This window comes from Labeo rohita, chromosome 17, assembly GCF_022985175.1.
Source record: "Labeo rohita strain BAU-BD-2019 chromosome 17, IGBB_LRoh.1.0, whole genome shotgun sequence".
NCBI lineage: Eukaryota > Metazoa > Chordata > Actinopteri > Cypriniformes > Cyprinidae > Labeo > Labeo rohita.
Window position 1 is genome coordinate 7,421,358 of NC_066885.1, and position 26,779 is coordinate 7,448,136.

General features: G+C 30.7%; 1 protein-coding gene across 1 annotated transcript in view; it reads left to right on the forward strand.

The window, feature by feature from the left end:
- The window catches only part of cnsta (consortin, connexin sorting protein a), a 40,479-nt gene extending 14,314 nt beyond the window's left edge, over window positions 1-26,165 (forward strand). Inside the window, exons 4-11 of the mRNA XM_051133019.1 lie at window positions 5,144-5,174; window positions 5,491-5,577; window positions 5,657-5,768; window positions 7,511-7,532; window positions 7,643-7,736; window positions 12,834-13,414; window positions 23,648-23,789; window positions 23,883-26,165. Of these exons, the coding sequence (XP_050988976.1) occupies window positions 5,144-5,174; window positions 5,491-5,577; window positions 5,657-5,768; window positions 7,511-7,532; window positions 7,643-7,736; window positions 12,834-13,414; window positions 23,648-23,789; window positions 23,883-24,091 (1,278 nt within the window). The 3' untranslated portion in view covers window positions 24,092-26,165. The remainder of the gene's footprint in view (window positions 1-5,143; window positions 5,175-5,490; window positions 5,578-5,656; window positions 5,769-7,510; window positions 7,533-7,642; window positions 7,737-12,833; window positions 13,415-23,647; window positions 23,790-23,882) is intronic.
- The last annotated feature ends 614 nt before the right edge of the window (window positions 26,166-26,779 follow it).

The following is a 26,779-nucleotide window of genomic DNA, read 5'->3' on the forward strand; positions in this document are numbered from 1 at the left end:
GAGATGAATTTTCCTGTGCTGTTCCACATTGTTCACTAATAAGCTGGTGTTAGTCTGTTGTTGCTGTTGGCCCGTGCTGATAACACTGACTGATAGCAGCACATGAAGAATCTGATTGGGAGCAGAATAACCAGCACCTTAAATGGTCTGGCTCTATTAAATGTTTATTTGAGCTTGACCTTATTCAACACGTTTTACGAGAACATCTTCGCTCAGCAGGTTTTGTATCATCCTGAGGAGAGATTTATGTGAATCTGCTGGAACTGTTCTCATTTATTCCCCTGTGGATTGTGTTCTTATAAGAGGTTTTAAAGGGAACAGTTGGATAAATGGATTTCCTTTTCACTTATTAAGTGCACTGTGTATACTCAAACATCAACAAAGCGCCTTCCTCAGCTCACCCCCACAATTTATTGAAAGTAAACTGCAAAAGTGGGTCATTGAGAAATAGTCATATGATTCATAATCACTTAACGTTTTTTTTTTTTTACTGTTCAGGCTGTGAACAGCAATTTGAACTATGCCAGAAGACAACATTTTTAATGATGACCATTAGGGCTGGGTTTTGACATACCTTTAGATGTTTATTTATGTTTATTTTGTGCTGTAACTGGTATTGAGGAGATGATGATTTCACATGCGTGTTGCGCTGCCACTTCTCTTGAACTGAGGCGCTACAGCGATCTGTCACTCCAGTATTGTTTGAATACTGTAATAAAATGGACAGAATTTGAAATCTGAGTCTTTGTTTCATATCAAAAGGAACAAAGCACAAAGCTTACTGTGATTTATTAGATGGGAGGCATGCTACAATGTTCCTTTTATTAACTGAAAACAGACTAGACTAATTGATTCTTGGGATTTAGGAATCAACATAGATTTGTAAAAATGAGAATCGATTAACATTGAGAAATCTATATATTTTTTTTACCCAGCCCTAACATTTCTGTTCTGAATTTGTCTCACAATTCTAACATGTTTTTCTGTGTAATTCTTTGACAAAATCATAATTGCAAGATGTTAATTCACAATATTTTGTTTAATATTTGTACTACTTAAAATGACTGTTTTCTTTTTGAATATATTTTAAAATGTAATTTATTCCTGTGATTTCAAAGCTAAAATTTTTAGCATCATTACGTCAGTCACATGATCCTTCAGAAATCATTCTAATATTCTGACTTGCTGCTCAAAAAACATTTATTTTTAATTATTATTATTATTATTATTATTATTATTATTATTATTATTATTATTATTATTACAACAATATTTTTTTCAGGTTCCTTTGATGAATAGAAAGTTCAGAAGAACAGCATTTATCTGAAATAGAAATCTTTTGTAAAAAAAAAAAAAAAGTCTTTATCATCACTTTTGATCAATTTAAAGCATCCTTGCTAAATAAAAGTATTAATTTCTATAATTTCTTTCCAAAAAAAAATTACTGAAGTTTTTAAATGGTATAGGGTATAATGTTACAAAAGCTTTTTATTTCAGATGAGTGCTGATATTTAGATCTTTCTATTCAAAGAATATTGATAATAATAGCAATAATAATAATAATAATAATAATAATAATAATAATAATAAATCTTTCTTGAATAGCAAATCAGAATATTAGAATGATTTCTGAAGGATCATGTGACTAAAGCAATGATGCTAAAAATTCAACTTTGAAATCACAGGAATAAATTTTAAATTAAAATTTATTTTAAATTTAAATTTTAAAATCTATTCAAATAGAAAACAGTTATTTTAAATAGTAAAAATATTTCAGAATTTTACTGTTTTTGCTGTACTTTGGATCAAATAAATGCAGGCTTGGTGAGCAGAAGAGACTTCTTTAAAAAAAAAAAAAAATTACTGTTCAAAAACTTTTGACTGTGAGTGTAGTGTATTAGTATTGTTTATATTATGTGTAATTAGATTTTATTTTAACATTTTCATTTAATTATGCTTTAGGCTTTAGCAATTTTGTTGTGATTTTGTCTTTTTTTTTTTTATTAACGTTTGTTTTAATTTAGTTTAAATATTTAATTTAGTTTATTTCAGTCATTTTTTTTCCTATCAGATACATCACGTGCTGCTATCAGTCAGTATCACCCTGTTTTCATGCGCATTTTGAAGAACTGCATCAGAAAGAGTAATGGAAAAGCCAAATTTCAGGGGGAAAAAAAAATCCCTTAATTCGCAAAAAAGTTTGAAGCTTGCTTCTGGTGGTTTTTGCAAATAAAGGGAGATAAAAAACACATTTTGCGAATAAATTCCTCCATGTGCACCGAAAAGTCATGAATTTGCAGCAGACTGATCTTGTTGCACAGCATCTGAAATGTTGTTATGGTCATTTTGAAATGCCTGAGCAAAGTCTGTCGAAGCATTTCTGTATATTTGCCTCCCAGAACTAACAAGCTGGAAAAAAACACTACGAAAACAGAATGAGAGCCTCATACTTATGTAGATCTCTCAGTCCTGAGCAGCCTCAAGGAGATTAGATGGATGAGGAATGAAAGACAGCGAGAAACAGCCAGATTTATGCAGAAAGACATCAAGTGTTGTAAAGAAAGAAAGGTCAGAAGGTTTTACAGCCGCCCACTCGGTGAGACATCTCTCGTGTTGCACTCGAGAGGAATATATGATGTAGTGATTTTCACCCTGCCTCTTTACTTTAACTGCCTGTCGGCGACTTTAGCGAGACGTCTAAAGAGAGCTGATGTCAGGAGTTTTCTCAATGGGAACAAGTCTTCGCACCTCAGATAATAATTTGCATACAGGTGTAGTAGAATAAATGCTGTCTAAGGTGAACTGACGGGTTTATCAGGTGTAAACCAACTGTAAAATTACATTAACTCCCTAAATAGCACGTTTTAGGTGCATTGTGTATTTATGAGTGACACTTTATAATAACAACTGCCATTAAGTCTGCTTAACAGATCAGTATAGATTCATATGATGCATAAATCACTTACAAAATGTATTTTAATGAATGACCTGTATTATATAATATAATACATGATGAATTTGAGTTATTAGGTTGGCTTGAGAAAGCAAACCTACTGATCCGCTACTTAAGCTTTTTATTCTTCTTCTTAGCCAAATTTCTGAACGCTTCTCCTCCTACAGCTTTCAAGCTAGAACCACCAAACTCAGGCCAGATCTTCAGACTGACTCTTCTGACTGGGGTTTCTTTATCGTTTCTATCTGATCCGACTTAGTTTTCATTAAATTAAAGTAAAGTCTTACATTGACGGAATGTTCAAATGAGCAACACTATTCAAACTCCAACTGTCAAAATGCAAACTTAATCTCCCAGAATCCCTTGAGACTAAATCAAGACTTCCCTTCTATGTACTATATCTAATCAAATCAAATTTCCATTCTATCTAATATTTCTAATCTACTTGTTTATCTAGCCAAGACTAGCATCTAGAATCGTGCTAGTAACTTGGTAATCATGCTAGCAACATGTTAATAACTTGCTTACCATGCTAGCAACATGCTATTAACGTGCTAATCGTGCTAGAATCATGTTTGTGACTTACTAATTATGCTTGAAACATGCTAGTAACTTGTTAATCATGCTAGAAACATGCTAACGACATGCTAATACCTTGCTAATCATGCTAGCAACATGATAGTAACATGCTAATCATGCTAGCAACTTGCTAATCATGCTAGAAACATGCTAGCGACCTGCTAACCATGTTAAGAACATGCAGGCAACTTGCTAATCATGCTAGAAACCTGCTAGCAACTTGTTAATCATGCTAGAAACATGCTAGCAACCTGATAACCATGTTAGTAACATGCTAGCAACATGTTAATCATGCTAGAAACAAGACTAGCAAAATGCTAATAACTTGTTAAAAACATGTTAACAACTTGTTAAAAACATGTTAGCAACATGCTAATCATGTTAGCAACATGCTAATCATGTTAAAAACAAGATTAACAAAATGTTAACAACTTGCTAAGTATGCTAAAAACATGTTAACTTGGTAATCATGCTAAAAACATGTTAGCAACCTGCTAATCATGGAATAACATGCTAGCAACTTGTTAACCATCCTAGTAGAAACATGCTAACAACCTGCTAATCATGCTAAAACATACTAACAACGTGCTAATCATGCTAACAACATTGTAACAACCTGCTAATCATGCTAGAAATATGCTAGCAACATGTTAACAACTTGCTAAAAATATGCTGAAAACATGTTAACAACTTGCTAATCATGCTAGCAACATGCTAGTAACATGTTAATCATGCTAGAAACAAGACTAGCAACTTGTTAATCATGCTAGAAACATGTTAGCGAGCTGCTAACCATGTTAAGAACATGCTAGCAACTTGATAATCAAGCTAGCAACATGTTAACAACTTGGTAATCATGCTAGAAACATGCTAACAACTTGGTAATCATGCTAGAAACATGCTAGCAACATGTTAACAACTTGCTAAAAATATGTTAAAAACATGTTAACAACTTGCTAATCATGCTAACAACATGCTAGTAACATGTTAATCATGCTAAAAACAAAACTAGCCAAATGTTAAGAACTTGTTAAGTATGTTAAAAACATGTTAACTTGGTAATCATGCTAGAAACATGCTAGCAACTTGCTAATCGTGCTAAAAACATGCTAGCAACCTGCTAATCATGGTAAAACATGATAGCAACCTGCTAATCATGCTAACAACTTGCTAATCACGCTAGAAACATGATAGCAACGTGCTAATCATGCTAGAAAAATGTTGCAACATGCTAATCATACTAAAAACAAGACTAGCAAAATGCTAACAACTTGCTAAGTATGTTAAAAACATGCTAACAACTTGCTAATCATGCTAGCAACATGCTAGTAACTTGTAATCCATCTATCTATCCATCTGTCTGAAAGACTGCATTCTAACTTTAACCTTTTAAAACTATTTTAAACTTCAAACTATTTCAAACTGAAAACCATCAAACTTAAAACTTCTTAAAACTTCAAATTTTCTGGTCCGGCTTTCTCAAGCCAACTTAAAGTTTGTCTTGACAAACTTTTTTTTTTTTATCTAGTTGTACAGTGTTAGCTAACAGTGCTTTTCATTGTGTAATGTGATGCATAATAACTCCAGGCTAAACTCTCTTCTTCTTTACAGATTGCAGAGTCATATATGCATGAGGAGGACTGTATCCTTAATATTATTGTTTTTTTGTTTTTTTTTAATTCTATAATAATACAGAGCACTATGTAAACAGCCTTTGACGCTTGTTCCATTATAGCTCCAATTTTACAACCCATTGCCTTTGTTATTGTAACAGAATCAGGGATGCTTGCAATGTTTATGGATTCAATGCCGCTTATTGTATTACATTCAGTGCATTACTGCAGCCAGTCATTGTCTTATATGATAGTTTTTCACTGTGGCATTCTTTAGTTTCAGTGTTGTAAAGTGCATTGGTGCTTTGGGGTTTCTCCTGCTTCCTTGACCAGAGCATTTTTCAGATGAGAGAGCGGTCAGGTTTATACAGTTAGAGAGGCTCTATCACGAACGTCTGCTGTCCAACCTCAGCGCCCTACAGCAGCAGTGGGGTAAGTAGATTCTGGTAGGCTGTTAGCCAGAGGTGGTTCTCGATAGAACGGCTTTTTAACCTCATGTTTTTGTGATCAGAGAGGAGATGGAGTTTGGGTGGCCAGTATCAGGACGGTCGAGAAGACAGAGACAGTGACATGGATGCTGAACACCTGGAGAAACTGAGACACATCTGCAGAACGCACAGACAGTGAGTGCACACTGCACATGAATGCTACATTAGTTCTGCAACACTGATCAGGTCAACTTTGTACATTTTTAATTTTTTTGCACGCTTCATTAGTTTAGCTACACAAATCAGGTCAACACTATTTTATTTTATTTTATTTTTTTTTAATTTTTTTTATGTAACATTAATTTAGCCACACATATCGGGTCAGCTTTATTTTATTTTAATTTAATTAATTAATTTATTTATTTTTTATTTTATGCAACATTCATTTAGCCTTACATATCGGTTCAGCTTTATTTTACGTTACTTTACTTTACTTTTTACTTTATACACACAGATCAGGTCAGTAAATAATCTTATTCTATTTTACTATTTTTTTTTTTTTTTATGTAACAGTTCAGACAGACATATCAGGTCAGCTTATTTTATTTCATTTTATTTTATTTTATGCAACATTAATTCAGCTACACATATCAGATCAGCTTTATTTTATTTTATTTTATTTTATTTTTCATTTTATGCAACATTATTTTAGCCACACATATCGAGTCAACTTAATTTTATTTTATTTTATTTTAAATCTTAACCTTTTTTATATTTTTTGGGATGCTACATTAGTTCAGCCACACAGATTAGGTCAACAATAATTTTTTTATTTTATTTTATTTTATTTTATTTTATTTTATTTTATTTTATTTTAATGCAACATTAGTTCAGCCAGACCTAACAGGTCAGTTGTATTTTATATTATTTTATTTTATTTTTATTTATTTATTTAAATGCAACATTAGTTCAGCCAGACCTAACAGGTCAGTTGTATTTTATATTATTTTATTTTATTTTTATTTATTTATTTATTTAAATGCAACATTAGTTCAGCCAGACCTAACAGGTCAGTTGTATTTTATATTATTTTATTTTATTTTTATTTATTTATTTAAATGCAACATTAGTTCAGCCAGACCTAACAGGTCAGCTGTATTTTATTTTATTTTATATTTTATCCAACATTACTTCAGCTACACATGTCAGGTCAGCTTTAATTCAACTTAAAATTAAATTAAATTAAATTAAATTAAATTAAATTAAATTAAATTAAATTAAATTAAATTTTAAATTATTTTATTTTATTTTATTTTATTTTATTTTATTTTAGCCAAACATATCACATCAACACTGTTTTATTTTATAAAATTTTTGCTTCCTTAAAAGTTTTCCTACATTTTTTTTTTCTTTTCCATTCAGTATAATTCATATTGTCCTAGAACAGGTGTCCTGTGGTGCTTGATCACTGTAAAAATATGTTAGCAGTGCTGTAAATGGAGTACAAGTAAATGTTTAACCTTTCGAGCCACTACACAATTTAAGTACGGGGTAAAAGTTGTGTCTTTCCATCCCGTTCCTCCGGGCCAGACACTTTCACCGGCAGCCACACCTGAGCTTCTCTCGTTCCCCTCCTAAATTTAGCTTGTCTGCATCTCATTTCTGCGCTCTGGCTGCAGTTTGCAGTCCCGTAATGGTTTAAGCATACGGCCCGTTGCTGTGCTTTCAGCAATTTGAGACAAGCGCTAGAGTTTCAGTGTGGGAAATGTGCCGCGCTAATATTAGATTCCCACAGAGCGGAGCGACCTTAGATTTGCGTCCCCTTTTATGCACGTCGTCCCGCTACGAGAGAGATGGAGCGAGAAAAAAAAATACGGATACTACAGCTCCTTAAGATGATTTTGACTGACACTTCACTGTTTCTCGTCTTTTTTCAGGCCTGCATGGAGCGTTGAGAAGGTAAGACGGCCTCTTTGATGTTTGCGTTCATCTATATGCTAAGAGGAAATAAACATCCATGTTTAAAGAGCGGAGGGTGAATGTCAAATGTTGTCTGTGTGCGTTCATAGTGCGAGCTGTCCAAAGTGCAAAGGAACAGTGTGATCAGAGAAACACAGGGAGGAGAGCAAAACCTGAACACGCAAGAGCTTTCATGCAGCTCAGGTGAGTTTATTTCTCCAATGACAGGCCAGACCACCTCAAATAGACCATCAGCTAGGGAAAACACATCATCTTGGATTTGATACTTTATCTGTGCTAGATATATTTATTATTTCAATTTAACAGGCTAATTATTTTTTTAAAAATATGAAGGAATCTTCCTACCATCAGAGAAGCTTCCATAACACGGTGTGTGTATTTATGTATGTATTTATTCAGTGTGAAACAACACCACCTTACATCATATGTGCTGAATGAATTCCAATACTTGTTTCTTACAAATTTTGGGGTGCTAATTCTAAAAATAGTTGAGAATAGTAGAGAATGTTGCAATTTCTTACAAAACATAATCCTGAATTAATCCTGACTTTTATATATTTTATTTTATATATTTTATTTAGGTTTATTTATTTATTCATTGTTTTTTATTTATTTAAATCAATTTTTATTTAATTACATATATACTTTAACTGTTATTCATTTTTATTTAAATTTTTATTTTTAAAAAAATGTTTTATTGTTATTTAATTAACTTTCATTTAATTTTTTATTCATTTATTTTAATCATTTTAATGTATTGATTTATTTTATTATATTTTTATTATCTTCAGTTCTAAAATATTTAATTTGTAAAAAATTGTTTATTTATATTTTATTTATTTATTTATTTAGTTAGTTAGTTATTTTCTTAATTCTTATTTAACATAAGTTTTTTAATGTTAAATAAAATTTCTTATTTTATTTCATTTAATTTATTTAACTTTCATTTTATTTTTATCCATTACTTTAATTTATTTATTATTTAATTTAATTTTAATTATCTTCAGTTCTAAAATATTTAATTGCTAGAAAATTATATTTTTTGTTGATATTTTTAATTAATTATTTATTTATTTTCTTATTTCTTATTTGGTGAGAAAACATGGACTTTTTTTAAAATGTTAAATACAATTTCTCATTTTATTTAATTTAATTTATTTAACTTTCATATTTTTTTTATCCATTTATTTTAATATTTTTAATTTACTGATTTATTTTTATTTTAAATAAGTTATTATTAACTTCATTAATTGTATTTATTTTATTTTATTTATTAACTTTTTATTTTTTACAATATCTTATTTTATTTCATTTTTCATTTTACTTTATTAATTAAATAAAAGTTCTAAGTTCTAAATTTAATTGCTGGATTATAATATATATATAACTTTATAAATAAATAAATATAGAAATTCTAATTTTATTATATTAAATTTGCATTGAATCGTGCCAAATAAAACTACTTAACATTTATCAAGAACATGAAAAGGGGCTTCATCTTGTAATATTAGTTGTTTAGACAACTAGTCTACTGTCTGTTTAGAAGATAAACATTCTTTCATCATCTGTGGACGAGGCAAACCCCATGTCCCCTTCTTCAAGTACACGTACACACATACAGAGTTAGAGTTCCCTCCTGTCCCTCCAGATCATGCCTTATTGATGAGCCTCTCTTTCTCACCAGCTCTTGCAGCCGATGTGCTGCTGGGGTCTGTTACCTGAACACTGTGTTACTCGCATTGAGTTCCCTGACCCGGTTTCACTTTTACACGGCAGGCATGGCAGCACCACACACACACACACACACACACTTTTCACTTTTGCAGCAGCCTCTGTCCAGCCACCTGTTCTGGAGCGTGTTGAGCGGACTTTCTGCTTGGCCGGGACTCCTGCAGCAGGTGCATCTCACCCTGCGCCGTTACCCTCCCAGACACATAAGTTAGAGATTGATTGCATTCACTCGTACTGCTTGTTCATGCAGAATTATGATCCAAAAGTGCATCATAATATCATGACCACTGTTAGATGTCACTGTGGGGTTGAGGGTGGCTTGAACTGATTTTATTTAATTTAGTATTTTATTCATTCATTTAAAAGCATTTTATTTAATTAATATTTATATTAAGTTATTAATTATTTTATTTTAATTTTTAAAAAGTTAAATTTTTCTGAGCCCAAACGTAGTCAGTAACTCCTCCTAGAGCTTTAAACTACAACTACAAACTCCTTTGGACATCAGACTGGTCTGAAGTTAGTTGCTATATCTTTTCTAACTGATCCGGCTTACGGTTTTCGAAAATCAGACTATCAAAACTACCTAAATCCCATAGACTTTCATTAAAAACTTTTATACAAAGAGGCCTATGGTGCATCTAAGCTGTTTATTGCTATAGTAAAGATTAACAACGCCCTACTTAAAAAACAGCTAAAACCAGCCTAAGCCGAATGGCTGCTTTGGCTGGTCTCCCAGGCTGGTTTTAAAGTGGTTTAAAGTGGGTTTGACCAATTTTTAAGCTAGTCAGGCTGGTCTTAGCTGGCCAAGCTGGGAGAACTGCTAAAATGTCAGCAAAGACAAAGGTTAAACCAGCTATTTTCAGAATAGACAACCATCCTGTGCTGGTTTTAGCTGGTTTTTGCTGAATCAACTTGATTTAGCTGATTTAAGCATATTAATCATGCTAGCAACATGCTAGTATCATGCTAATCATGCTAGCAACATGCTAATAACATGTTAATAACATGCTAGTAACATACTAATCATGTTAGAAACATGATAACAACATGGTAATAATGCTAACCACATGCTAGTGATATGCTAATCATGTTAGAAACATGCTAGTGACATGCTAATCATGCTAATAACATGCTAGTAAAATGCTAATAATGCTAGAAACATGCTAGTAACGTGCTAATCATGTTAAAGGCATGATAGTAACATATTAATCATGTTAGAAACATGGTAGTAACATGCTAACAACATGTTAAATCATATAAGCAATGTGCTAAATCATGATAGCAACATCAGCTTTTATACTTTCACAACTGCTTCAAACTTTCAGGCTAGGCTTTCTCAAGCCAACTCAAAGTTTGTTTTCAAACTTTACTCCTCTAGTTTATTTTATAGTTTCATTGTTATATTTTGATTATCTTCAGTTATAGAATATTTAATTGCTAGAAAGTTATATTTTATTTATTTATTTACTTTATTATTATTTTATTTTATTTTTTTTTTGTAAATCATGTAAAGTCAATATGGTCACCTACTTCAACACTAATATATAACATTTGAAGGGGAAACAGGAAAGGAAATGTATCTCTACAGTGAAACTGAATCCATCCGTTTCACATAAAACTGCATATCAAAGGGAATTAGACAGCAGTGCATGATCGGCGATGTGGAAAATGAGTGGTAAAGTGTAGGAAGACAGCAGGGAGCGTTTTGTAGACATTGAGCGCTGGACTGAGTCGGGCCGGTGCTGGTTGTAGTGTGTCCTTTCTCTGAGCTCTGACAGCGAGCTGTCATCACTTAGATCCTGTCTCTGAGCAGCACGGCACCCAGCGTGTGTTTATGACCGCCGAGGGAGCAGAGAACAGTCAACAGTGGAGTCCTGCATTATTGATCCACAGGGCTTCAGGCAACAGGGCCACAATGCATCAATAGTGATTGATCGTCTGCCATCGATCTGTTCTGTTGTACACAAGAGCCTGATGGTCAAATGACCATGTGGCCATTCAGTGCAAAGAAATCAGACATTGTGCAAATGGGTGGGGGCGAATTATTAAAAAAAAAAAAAAAAAAATGCAATTAGTTTAATTTTAAATAAAGTTTTAATTTTTATAATACATAGTTAATAATTATATTTATTGTTACAAAATGAACTTTTTAATGTTTTCTTAGAATTCTAAATATATTAAATAACAATATTTAACAGTATTTACAATTAATATTAACATAATACAGTATTATTGGTTACATATTATATTACAAATTATATATATTTTTATTGAAATTAAATGGATTAATTTTAAATAGTTTTAATTTTTATAATATTTTAACAGTATTAATATCAACAGCAACTAATATTAATAATATTTACAATTATTATATTTATTATATATTATATTATAAATATTAAACCTTTTAAAGAATATTACAATTAAATATTGTTTAAATTTTAAACGTTTATAATTTTTATAATACATAATTAAGTTAATTATTATAAAAATGAATTTGTATTATTTTATTATTATTCTATAATATAATAATCTTTTATAATTCTTTTATTATAATTTTCATTTTGTTAAAATATATTTAACAAAATATTTAACAATATTTACAATTAATATCAACAATTATATTATATTATACAATTATATTATATTATATTACAGATATTAAACCTAAAATAAACTATATAAAATAAACTATGTATATATGTATATATATGTATATGCATGTATGTGTGTGTATATATATATATATATATATATATAAAAATAACATTACAATTCAATATTTTGTTTAATTTTAAATAGTTTTTTATATGAAATCAATTATTGTATTTTAATTATTATAAACATAAACTTTTTATTGTTTTAATAAAATTCTAAATGTATCAAACAACAAAATATTTGTAATAGTATTTACAATTAATATTAGCAATCTATTATTATATTATATTATATTATATTATATTATATATTGAATTACAAATATTAAACCCAAAAACTTTATTATTTTTTTTAATTAAATAAAGTTTAATTTTAAATAGTTGAATTTGTATAATAATGTAAATTATTCTTATTATATATTATTTTTATAAAACTAACTTTTTAGTGTTTTATTAAAATTATAAGTATATTAAACAACAATTTTTTTTTTATCAGTAATCACAGTATTAGTATTAACCATATATAATTATATATTATATTCATTATTTTACAAATATTAAACCTAAAATAAAAATATATTTTTATTCAAATTAATTAGTAATAAAATTATATTTTTAAAATGTATTTACATCATTAAAAATACTACAATTTTATTATTGTAAAACTTAATTTTATTAAAAAAAAGTTATTAATAAAATGCTAAATAACCATATATTTGCAAGATGATAACGTGACGTCACTTGCTAAATTAAATATAGTAAAGTGACAATGATGTTACATGTTTTGAAATGTTTGAATATGCTAGTATTCCATTCTAAACCTTTGACTCCCAAGAATGTGTCATTAGTTTCATGTCACCAATTTTCTCTCTCTCTCCATCTAAAACAGGGAAGGTTATGGAGGATCAGAGCACATCTGAGGCACAACAGGAAGTCATCCAGCCTGAAGACTGTAGCAGCACCGCCCCACAATCCCACAAGAGCGAACAGCAGCATGACCCCTCCCCCTCCTCGGCCACACCCTCCTCCTCCTCCTCGGCAGTGACGGACAGCTCCTCCTCTCCAGCCAGTGAAGACGTAGGAGCAGAAGAGGACAGCGGCGTAAGCGTGGCAGCTTCCCACAGGGATGCCGCACCAGAGCCCCAGTTACCAATGGACACAGCTCAACCAGGCAACGTGGAGGCCCAGCCTCCTCAGACAGACACTGACCCTGGAGTAGTAATGGAGAGAACAGGGGACAGTGTGGATACAGGGCAGGAGCCCGTCCCACACACTAAGCAGGAAGATACAGGGGAGGTAGAGGAGGCTTTGAAGCTGGAAGGAGGAGAAGATCAGGTGCCTCTGGAGCAGGAAGCTTCTGAGAAAACACCAGAGTTGGAGCTGGAGGAGAACGGGAACGGGGTGGAGTCGCTGGATTTTATGAATGTTTCCATCCTGGATGACATGGCCAAACGCATACAGGTGGAAGAGGTGGGTGACAGATTTTCAGTCAATTTAGTTCAAAAGTTGAGAATTAGTTTGATTTCTAATCAGATCAGTTTTAGAAGTGCAACCGAAAACTACTGCTTGCAACTATGAAAAAAATATTTAGGAGCACCGGCGTGACCCGATTAGCATATTTGTGTTTGCGCTGAGGTTTCTGTGTTTTTGCAACGTTGAGTAATGTATCACAGACATATCTCACAAATAATTTCACCAACAAAGTGTAGAGCGAGTGTGAATAAGAGATTCATTGTGCAGTCTAGAAAGCTTCGTTGATTATAATGGAAGTTTGTGAGATCACAATGAACTAAGATGAGTGACAGCTTTTAATGATTTTTAAGGGAGTTTGCAAATGAGATATTGATTTAATACAACAGTTCAATAAATAAGAAGTTAATATTAAGTGACTTACATTATCTGACTATAACGCTATTGCCTGATTGTGCTCCATTTCGTTGTAAAAAATAGTTTGAAACAAGTCACAACTGACCCGCTTCGCATCTCCATTCAAACACAGCAGCGATTCGTTTATAAATGAACGTGTTTTTAAACAAATCTAGTGAGTCAATGATTCAATTTCCCATTCATAAAGACAGTCACTTGCTTAATTCCTTAATGAATCAGCCGTTTGAACGAATCAAATGAAAGAATGATTCAGTAATTAAATCAGCGACTTGCCGCCACCTACTGGCAGATTTAGTTTCATTTTTAAAGTATCTTTTCAGTTATTTAAATAATTTCAAATTTCTATATTTACAATTTTATATTTAAAACAATAATCCCAACTTGAATTTATGAATTTGATTACACTCATGCCACCTCTGAGCATCATTAAACATTAAAATACACCTACAAGCCACTTTTGTGTTCTTCTGTGGCACCTCTGTAGTACAAATTCATTTTGTTAATACTGATTTCAGTTGATTGGCAACTTCTTCTTATTCTACTTGTTCTTATTCTGTTGTTTAATTAGAAATTTTAAAAAGCTTATAAAATATCTTTTTTTTTAAATGACAAAATATGACACTTTTAATAAAGTTGAAAAAATGCCATTACAAAGATAAAAACAAAATTCCCCTGTCAATCACTTTTGACTGTGCTACTAAATTTAAGTTACAAGTGCTCCTAAAAAGAAAAGTAAGTTTGGAGCCCTGTAATTAGGTCCTTAAGCACTCTTCAAAATTCTTATATTGGCAACACTTAATATTCTGCATATATTGTGAGTAGTATGCAAATTTGAGAGATATTTTAAAAAGGAAAGTGAGAGCGTGTGCCACTGGCATCACCAAATTTCATCATCAAAAAGAAACAACCTATATAGCTTACTTAAATGTCTGTCAGTTGAGATCAGGGAAAGTGTATTATTAACACAGAAAAAATAGCACACGTCACCTTAAGTGGTTTATTGTGAAACTTAATTTCCTTTATCAAGATTTAAAAGCTGCTAGCATCACTATGAGGGCATCCAGTGATGTCATACTGATGTCATCTCGCACAGGAAACACTCAACATCTCTTTAACTGCAGTGCTGTCACTGACTTGCAGGAATTTTCCAGGTACGAGTTAAAGGGATAGTTCACCCAAAAATACAAATTCTGTCATGAAATGTTATTCCAAACCCGTAAGACCTTCGTTCATCTTCAGAGAACAAATTAAGATATTTTTGAGGAAATTCGAGAACATTGTTAAAACAGTCCATTTGACATCAGTGATTTAATCTTAATTCTATGAAGCTACAAGAATACAAGAAAGTGTTGAAGAAAGTTGTTATTTTTGGTCAGAAACCTCATCAGAAATATCTTAAATTGTGTTGAAAATGAACGAAGATCTTACGGGTTTGGAACAACATGAGGGTGAGTAATTAATGACAGATTTTTCATTTTTGGGTCAACTATCCCTTTAAACACGACAAATTTTTAATTTTTAAGACTATGCAGTATTATGAATCTTTATTTCAACCCTGGTAACTTTGAAATGTTAAGGTTACCAGAAAGAATAACTCAAGTTTAAACTGTTTATATCGCTTTCTGCCTATAACAGTAGTCCCAAGGCTAAAAGGACCATTTTGCAGCTAATAATATCTCAAAATAACTTATTTTTGCACAAAAGTTCACGGAAGTTCAAGCATCACATTTCTCGTTTTAAAACCTCCAGAACACCTTGTGTCATCCTTTTTAAACCGAGAGGGACACATTTATTATTATTATTACAAATACTACACTTCCAGTCAAAAGTTTTTGAACAGAAAGATTTTTAATGTTCTTAAAGAAGTCTCTTCTGCTCATTAAGCCTGCATTTATTTGATCCAAAGTACAGCAGAAACAGCAAAATTTTGAAATATTTTTGCTATTGAAAATAACTGCTTTCCATCTGAATAGATTTTAAAATGTAATTTATTCCTGTGATTTCAAAAGGTAAATTTTTAACATCATTACTCCAGTCGCATGATCCTTAAGAAATTCTGATTTGCTGCTTAAAAAAATATATATATATATTTTGTAACATAAATGTCTTTATCATCACTTTTCATCAATTTCTAGCATTCTTGCTAAATAGAAGTATTCATTTATAATTTCTTCGCCCCCAAAAAATTATACTGACTCAAAGCTTTTGAATCTTTCTGTTCACCAAAGAATCCTAAAAAATAAATGTGCTCAAGCAGTTTAAATATTGATAATAATAATAATAATAATAATAATAATAAATGTTTCTTTTCAGGAAATCAGCATATTAGAATGATTGCTGACGGATCATTTGACGCTGAAGACTGGAGTAATGATGCTGAAAATTCAGTTTTGATCACAGGAATAAATTACATTTTAAAATATATTACAATAGAAAACAGTTATTTTAAATAGTAAAAATATTCAGAATTTTACTGTTTTTGCTGTACTTGCTCAAATAAATGCAGGCTTGGTAAGCAGAACTTTTTAAGAAAAAACATTACCGTTCAAAAACTTTTGGCTGGTAGTGTACATAATAAAATGATGATTTTAGTATGATTTTAGTTTTATAAAATAATTATATTTATGCATGTTTACAAAACTGTGAGAGTTAGAATCGTCTGAGGTAATCAACAGCATGTCTCAATGGATCTTAAAGGGATATTTCACTCAGAAATTAAAATTGTCATCATTTACTCTACCTCATGTACCTCAAACCTGAATGAGTTGTTCTCTGCAGAACACGAAAGAAAATATTTTGTGCATTAACTATTTTGGTGACCAGTAACTTCCATTTTATAGACAAAGCAGCACATTCTTCAAAATATCTTCTCTGTGTTACACAGAAGAAAGAACAGACAAAAATAATTACAGTGACTGATCCCTTTAACTTGTAATGAACCCAGAACTTGTTATTAGGGACTCGTCTATTATAATTGCGTGTACTTTTTTTAAGCTTAGCTTGTGATCTCAGCCCCCGGCTTTGGTAATTACCTCTTTTACTTTCATGTAAGTTACTGTGTTGAGAAGGCGTCTGATAAGAACATACATAATATATGTCGGAATCTTAGCAGTGATTCGGAGAGCTGGGTGACCTGAAGGGTGACCTTTCCCCTGAATGTCAGAGCTGAATGATTGTAACGGGCAGGCAGTCATCTGTAATGATGTCATAATGACACTTCCACCCTCAATGAGACAATCAACAATGGAATCTGGACCACTGATCTCTGCCAGCACAATCAGGCTTTCATGAAGCCAATATCCTGTGTCTTAAATGCTTTTGTGCTCTGTTCCCAATCATGTGATGTGCCGTTTCTTGAAGGGGTGTTCTTGATTTCAGGACTACAGTTTAGCCTTGAAACTTGTGTATCTTCTGTGCTGTCAATATCACACTACCATTTAAAGGTTTGAAGTCTTTTATGCTCAGTACAGCTTTATTTTGTAATTGTGTAATATTGTAATATTTTTCTATATGAATTTACATATTTTAAAATGTAATTTATTCCTGTTGCATGTACATTACTCCCGTCTTCAGTGTCACATGATCCTTCAGAAATCATTCTAATATGCTGATTTTCTGCTTAAGTAATGTTTAATATTGTCAGTGTTGAAATCAGTTGTGCCGCTTAAAATTTTTTTGGAAACTGACTTTTTTTTTGTTTCGTAATTCTTAGATAAATACAGTGCAAAAGTATTTATTATGCACTGAATTAGAAATCTTTTATGACATTATAAATGTCTTCACTCTCAGTTTTTATTACTTAAATGCATCTTTGCAGAAAAAAAAAATAACATTAATATGTTTAAAAAAAAAAAAAAAGTAAAATAAATTTACTAGTAAACTGGTAAAGGGATAGTTCACCCAAAAAATAATAATAAAAAAAAAAAAAACATTTTGCCATTATTTACGTGTTGACATGTCTTTCCAAACTGTATGACTTTATTTTTTCTGCAAAAGACAAAAGATGATATTTTGCAGAATGTATGGACAAAAAAAGACATTTCTCAAAATATCTTTTTGTGTGTCCCAGAATAGATGTTGCATGAGAGTTATGACTGGACAATGATTGCGTTTATCAGCATGCTGGTGGATTATGACCTTCAGCCTGCACTGTCAATTGTCAAGTCTGTTGAGCTAGTTATAATGGTTTGACTTTTGAACATATTTGTCCATGCATTCCCTTTTCTTGGAAAGGTTGAAAACATGGTGTGCCTGCAGACTAAGTTGTGCTCAGTAGGACCACATTTTAATGCTTTTTAACTAGACGGAACGAACTGACCTGGAAAGCGAAAATCAGAACATGTTTATAGCGTTTGTATTAATGTGCACTATTCAAATACTCTTTATTTATTGGTTCATTTGTAGTTGACTCAATGCCCAGAAAAAGCACAGCAATGCCAAAATAGGATGTGCCATCGTCTCTACAGCACTGTTGAGATTTATTGAGATATTCAAACATGTAGTAATTTAAGCACATTCAAAAGTTTGAAGTCTGAGAGATTTTTTTTCTTTAATTTTTTTGATCATTTATTTGATCAAAGCTACAGTAAAAAAGTAATATTGTGAAATTACAAGTTAAAATAACTGTTTTCTGTTTTAATAGATAATGTGTTTTTTTATTATTATTTAAAATGAATGTAATTTATTCCAGTGATGCAAAGCTGAATTTTCAGCATCATTACTGCAGTGTCACATGATTCTTCAGAAATCATTCTAATATGCTGATTTACTGCCCAAGAAATATCGAAAAAAATATTCAAAATATTAAGTAAAAATATTAAGCAGCACAACTAATACATTTTCAAAAGAAAACAAAAAAAAAACAAAAAACAGCATTTATCTGAAACCTTTTTAAAAACGTACTGACCACAAACGTTTGAACGATCATGTATTTAATCTCTGAAACATTTTAATTCTATTTAGAACAGTTTATAAGTTTAAAACTTGTCCGATAGCCAATCTAACAAAGCCTGGCAAGTACATATTTTGCACAAAGTTTATAGCTAGTGGTAGACAGATATAGGGTTGTTTAGTGACTGGTGCCAATATCTAAAGAGCAGAGCAACTCATAACTGATAAAATGCTAATAAATGACATCTAATGTGATTAAAAAAATGTAACAAACTCAAATTTACTCAAATAGGGTCCTATGAACTTTTTAAATTCCGTTTTTTCTCTTTAATTTTTCTGGATTCTGTTTTGTTTTTTGTTTTTTTTTTCATTTTAATTTTTCTGGACTCTGTTTTAATGGTTAAATAAAAAAAATATTAATCAAAAAGCATGTCTAATTAATTAACATCATAAAACATACACAATTTAACAGCAGTTTTTTAAAAGTAAAAAAAAACAAAAAAAAAACACACATTTTAAGGGGCTACGAAATACATACTTTTTTTCTCAAATTCAGTTTTATTTTTACCAAATTCTGTTTTCCATTCATTTTCTGGATTCCATTTTAATAGTTTCATTAAATGTTAATAATCAAAATCATCTCTAATTAATTTATGTTATTTAAAGAAATTGTATATTTATTTATTTATTCAGCAATAGTGTTTTGTGTATTTACATTTTGCATTCAAGTAAATTCTGGTAAATAATTTTTCCTTAAAAAAAATCTTTTAATAATCATTTTCATTATTATCATTGCATTAAGTAATATATTTCTGTCAAAATTTCAAGTTAAACTGAACTTTAAACCTGTTTCTGTTTATATATGATATGACACTAGTTTTTCTCAAAAGAATCTGTAAAATGCTTATGAAGTGACTCTAGAGCAGTTCTAGAGATTGTTCATGTGTCATGTACACATATATTGAGGCCGCAGAGGCTGAAAACACCGCAAACGGCATGTGCCGGATTCATATTTACTCATGTTTATTCACATTTAAGTGCACTGACCTAGTTTTGAATTATTCATCCAAAATTTGGCAAGTTCCATGACATTCTGTGTTATACAGTAAATTCTATTTTTATGACTGGATTTAGTGATTCCGTCCGGGTTCTCCGCATAGTGGGAATCATATGGCCCTATACTCAAAATCATCGGTTTATTTAGTGGTAGACTGATACTGGTTGACATTTTTGGTATGTATGTATGCATGTATGTATGCGTGTGTGTGTGTGTGTGTGTGTGCGTGTGTGTGTGTGTGTGTGTGTGTGTATGTGTGCGTGTGTTTCTCAAAAATATCAGTCTACTGCTAATTAAACTGATGATATAGGAAATAAATCTATTGACTAAGCAGATTAGATAGATGTTTGCTCCATCTTTAAGTCCAAGCATCTCTGCTGTATCTGTTCAGTCACTAATCAATGACACAGCATCCTGGAAGTGGATTTATTCTGAAGCTCTGCTGCTGAGCCGATGTTTTTTTAGATGTGTACAGAATCATGTCTTCCATGTCTGGTCAGTGATGGAGATACAATGGCCTTTTGTGGCTAGTAATGCCGAATGACCACAGAGACTGACTGATTGCATGTCCACACTCATCAAATGTGATGTTTACTATATGAGAGCGTCATCAGTGTGCTTTTGAGGAGCTGGAAACTTTCATTAGCGGTGATAAGCATGTATTATTTTTGGGCTGTTATGTTGATCGCTCACTGTTAATCGTCCACTTCATAATCGGCTCACCACATTGTGGTGTTTAGAAGTCTAATTACTCAAGTGTTGTGTACTCAGGTGATTAATAAATCTGTTTTTATCCTATTAATATGTCATGCTGCTTATGTGCTTTTGTAGTTCCTAAAAGAAGCTCTTTTATGAGAGATTTAACGGCTAACGCAATAGTAAAGTGGCTCAAATCACCAACATTTACTTTGTTATATAATCACTGTAGTAAGCATTTTTATAAAACAGATGAAAATCTGATTAGAGATATTGTACATAAGTGATCTGACACACTTTAGGACATTTTATACAATGTTTAGTGATACATTGAGGTCTGTTCTTCTGTTTTTAAACTCTTTGTTGAGTTTGGCCACTGTGTGGATGGTTCGTGTTTTATATTTTTTAAAGAATTTTGGCTTTAGTTTCTTCTGACAAATGAAACGGCTGCTATGGAGTAAAAATAGAGAAGTATAATTGCATTGCTTGAAACATTTGTTTTCAATGAGACAGATCTTGCCAAATATGGAAGTTCTCAGGGTGAAATGAGTCGACAACAAGGGTTTCAGTGAAAAACAATCCTGCATTACTCTTTTTAAAATGAGTCCTAATTCAATAAGATCACAAACTAATGGTGGCGATGTAAAGTTATTCCTCTCTTAATTAAATAGATTTTTTTTAAGTGAGTTTTCTTTCCTTTATTGCTTACTTAGTGCCTCTCCAGCTTTTATTTTATTTTATTTATCTAGCTTTTATTTAATTTATTTTTTGAATTAAATTTTAGTCATTTTGTAAATTTCATTAGTTTTATATATATATATATATATATATATATATATATTTCTATTAGCTTTAGGTTTAGTTTTAGTATATTTAATACTTCAGCTTACACATTTTTTTCATTTGTAATTTTTAAGTTTTCATTCATTAATATTTTATTTGAGCTTATTTCAGTTCAGAAACATTTTTAATTGTTTACTTATAGTTTTAGTTAACAACATAGCAACAGCACTGCTATACTGCCAACCTAATGTCATTAATATGCAGATTTATTCATGGTATTCAGTATTGATTGGTCATCGGAATGTCCACTCATTGCTGATTGGTCTTTAGTAGTTTGACCTCTCTGTGACCTTTTCCATTCCTCAGTGGCTGGTGATGTAACACGACTGACTCTCTTTGCTGACCGTCTCCAATACTTTCATTCTCATGTACATAATTTATGAAGTGGGGTAAACCCAATTCAGCAGAATTGCTGGGCAAATGGATTCCAGCTCATCGCTGAAGAGTAAAGAACATGTATTATTAAACATGCTTACTCAAGATAATACAGATTTATTATGAGCCATTTTGTGTGTGTACACTGTTTTTTATTTTTTAACAGCAGCAGGTTTATTGCAAATAATGACTTATGACAATGCATAATGATTCTGAAAATAAATTTGATTGTAAAGAAACAAAACAAGCGTAAAATTAAATTACATAAATTAATATTTATATTAAAATTTACATTTAGATTTTGCAACAGAAACCTAATTTTGCCAGATGTACAGCAGTGTTATTTTAGTATCATTATACTTAATTCTAATAATAATCATTGTAATTTTTTATTTTTATGTCGGTTTTTCTTTTTTCTTTTTTACATCAAGTTATACTAAAGGAAAACAAGAAATGCCGCCTTGACAACTAGCTGGAATAAAATAGCTTTTTTTATGTATTTTATTTTAGTTAACATGTAACAAAAAAGTTTTGTAAGATTTTTAATGTTTTTTTTTAAAGACATTTTTTCTGCTAACCAAGCCTGCATTTATTTGACCCCACGTACAGCAAAAACAGTACAGTTTTGAAATGTTTTTACCATTTAAAATAACTGTTTTCAATTTGAATATATTTTAAAATGTAATTTATTCCTGTGATTTTTAAAGCTAAATTTTTTAGCATAATTACTTCAGTCACATGATCCTTCAGAAATCATTTGAATATTCAGTTTGCTGCTAAAAAAACATTTATTATTATTATGATGTTGAAAACAGCAGAATAGGATTTTTTTTCAGGTTTCTTTGATGAATAGAAAGTTCAAAAGAACAGCATTTATCTGAAACAGAAATCTTTCGTAACATTATAAATGTTTTGATAAATGTCACTTTTCATCAATTTAAAGATCCTTGCTAAATAAAAGTATTAACTTCTATAATTTCTTTCCCCCCCAAAAAATAAATAAAAAAATGATACAGACTCTAAGCTTTTGAATGGTATAGTGTATAATGTTACAACAGCTTTTTATTTCAGATAAATGCTGATCTTTGGATCTTTCTATTCATCAAAGAATCCTGAAAAAAAAAAAACTCAACTCTTTTAAATATAATATATGATAATAATAATAATAATAATAATATAAAATAAATAATAATAATAATAATAATAATAATAAAAAAATGTTTCTTGAACAGCAAATCAGCATATTAGAATGATTTCTTAAGGATCATGTGACACTGAAGACTGGAGTAATGATGCTGAAAATGTCTCTTTAAAATCACAAGAATAAATTACATTTTAAAATATATTCAAATAGAAAACAGTTATTTTAAATAGTAAAATATATTGCTGTTTTTGCTGTGTTGTAAATGCAGGCTTGGTGAGCAGAAGAAAATTATTTTAAAAAAAACAAAATCTTACAGTTCAAAAACTTTTTAATGGTATATACATATTAACAAATAAAAATAAATATCAAAACTTAAATAGAAGTGTTAGTTTTTAATGCAAATGCATTCATTTTTTATTTATTTATTTTAGTAGTTATTCATAATGTAACAAGCAATAAATACATGAAACTTAAAGCATTCTTTTAAATGCTTATGCTTAAGTCTGAAAATGCTAAAACACCATTAAAACACCATTTTCCATACTGAAGGCTATATCCAGGCAGCCAAATCACAAACAAGCTTATTTTTTAACATTCAAAAGCAATAAATTCATGTTTTTGTAGCTAAATCTAAAGGTTTACCTTCACTACCAGAATGTAATTAGAACGGATGCATCATCTGCACACTCAGCTCATAGTGACATCTAGTGGATAAATTATATTAATGCAAAGCTTTTGCTAATTTTTTAAAAGACACCGTGAGCCTTTGAATCCAGTCATATTTGTCAATAACCTTCCCTCTGTCTTTCAGATCACTCCAGCTGCTGGTCTTGTGTCTATCTTGAAGAGAAGAGTCTCTCTGGAAGGAGCCAACAGCTCTGTCCCTCCCGCCCCTAAACCCGGCTCTAAACGAAAAGTCCGTTTCCGAGAGCCTGACGAAGGCCTGGACCACGGTAAGAACAGCTGTTGCTTTCTACAAACTCATTTTTGAGTTCAAACTTAAAATATTCTGATTCTGAATCAATTTACTCTCATCTAATATGCAGATGAGGTGGGCGGAGACTCTTGGCTGCTGCTCCTTTTGTTGTGCTTGGCTACCGTAGTGATCAGTGTGGGCGGGACTGCTCTCTACTGCACGTTCGGAGACGCCCAATCAAGTGTGTGCACGGATTTTTCCCATAATATGGACTTCTACATCGGACGGGTACAGAGGGGCATGGATGAGCTCAAACACTGGCTGTCCCCGAGCTCATAGCAGGACGGACGAAGTCATTTTCTTCTCAGTTTCTTCTTCTCGGTAGCCTCCGTGATCTTTAATGCTGAGATATACTATACATAGGCCTTTGCTGGGTCACGCCGTCACGGATGAAGCCCAAACGAGCCCGTCGGTCGTGTCCTAAAGGGGACGTCCGGCCCCTGGAAGGCACAGCAAACCACTCTGGCCAGTTTTTGACTCAAGTAGCCCACTGTTTACTGCCATCAACTGAACCTCATATGAAGAGACTTCATTTTTAAAGTCTTAAATCTGAATCTTAATACTCGGTTGACAGAGTTTTGTCTTTTATTCATCAGAAAAGTGAATGAAAATCATGGTACTTAAGATATAATAACGGACATAATCATCTGTAGCCTGGACGTAGCATTTTCCTGCTTGGATGGACTTATGGAAATGTTTATGGGGACAGGAAAGCAATACATGTATATTGAGGAATTATAGATATAGTTATAGATATATAGATACAGTCAGCAAAGAGGCAAATCTTGGTTATCATAGTTGCCCATTTATTAATATAGGAATTTCCCAGTAGATTCTGCAATATTTTGATCATTAAAAAGTAATCATTGAGGATAATCAATATATTTTCTTTAAAAAAAACAAATCTGCTATTGTACATACAGTTAACAGTGTCATACACCATCCCGTCAGACTCAATTTTTTTATTATTATTATTATTATTATTATTATTATTATTATTATTATTATTATTATTATTATTATTGTTATTGCTACTACTAAATTACTAGTATTTACATTTCTTTTTATTCAGCTGGCTGGTGAGGGGGGAATATATATATCTCAAGTTTTATTTTATTTTATACTTTTATTTGATATTTTATTTTTTGTATTTGATATTTTATTTTAAATTTTATATATTTTTTATATTTTGTTTTATTTGATATTTTATTTTTCATTTTATTTTTTTTTTTTTATTTACAATTTTATTTTTTATTTTATTTAAATTTACTTTTTTTCTTTTTGTTTTATTTTACTTTTAGTTTATATTTTATTTTATTTAAAAATTTATATTTATTTTATATTTTATTTTTTGTTTTATTTTATAGTTTTTTTTATATATATATATATATATTTTTTTTTAAATTTTATTTTATTTTAATTTTACATTTTATTTTTTGTTTTATTTTATACTTTATATTTTATTTTATATTATTTTATTTTAAACATCCAAATCTATGAAATGGCATTTTCCCCATATAAATGAATTGGTAACTGTGCCAACTAGGATTTGTTTTCCTCTAAACCAGGCCTCCAGTATAATTGTATTTAGCAAAGGTACGTTTTTAAGATGAAATCAGTTCTAGAACGAGAATGTCATATGATTTTAATATCATTTGCTCAGGCATGTCTCTTGTTAATAATCTTAACAGTTATTGTAATCATGCTGTTCAAATCCTATTTCATTTTTTTTTGTTGTTATAATATGACCTCCTGTGTTAAAGAAGTCACATTTATTCTCGTTTGGTTATTGTCATAAGTGCATCCTGTGTTTATTATGCCGAATCTGTGTCTTGAACACCTTTTGTTTCTTTCTAAAGCACAGTCTTACTATGGTAATGTCAACTTAAGTCTGCAGTAAATGAAGTTAAAGTACTGTATAGATTTAACACATAGATGTCAGTTTGCTGTGCTCTGCTCAAGTGCATGAACGTACTTGGCGAGAACCGTACAGGTTTATTTTGTGTTCTCTGTTTTTTTATTTGTTGTATGTTGTCTGGCTGGTTCAGATGACTGTTGAATGTCTTTATTGTGTGAGTTTTCAGTATTTATTTAATGCAAAACAGAGTCTTTTAGAATCACACATTCTGGTGCATGCACTCTTTTACTGTCTGTACAGAGACAATTCGAGACATTGGAACTTCTATTTGTTTTACCTAATTTTGATTTTGTGTATATATCATGTGATGATTGCTGTATTTCCTAATTGTATGGTTCAAATCTGTTTAGTTATTGTCTCGGGGGAAAATTTTGAAGGAAAATGCAATAAGATGTCTGACCAAAAATACCTGGTGAATAAATCTTATTGTTGGGATTGAGGAATCTCTGTATTATTTGATTTAAGTTAAAAAAAAAAAAAAGTGTTTTAGGGACTTAAACATTTAAAAAAAATATTGATTACTTCATTTATTTATTAATTTATTAATTCATTCATTTACTTATTACTATTAACTTGTATTTACCCTTTTTTTATTCAATTAGCTGATGGAAAAATATAATTGTGATTTTAAGACTAATAAATATCTAAGGTTGTAATTTTCAAGTTATAAAAAAAAAAAACTTAAATATATTTTTAAAAAATCATTAATATAATTGTTTAATATAAATGTACTATTTTTCACATATATTGAATATGCTGGCAAAATATGTCTTATTACAGAAGAAAAGTCTGTACTAACAACACATGAATAATCAAATTAACATTAAATATAACAATTATGTAATTTATGACATCATATAAAAAAAAATAGAAATAGTGGATAAATTAATTTACTTGTTACTTTAGTATTAATTATATTAATATTTTGTTCATTTAACAGTGTAAAAAATATTTTAAAATACACTAATAAAAAATAAAAAGTAAACTGTTGAGAAATATTTTAAAATAATTCTAAGAATGTTAAAATAATACATCTATAATAATTATGT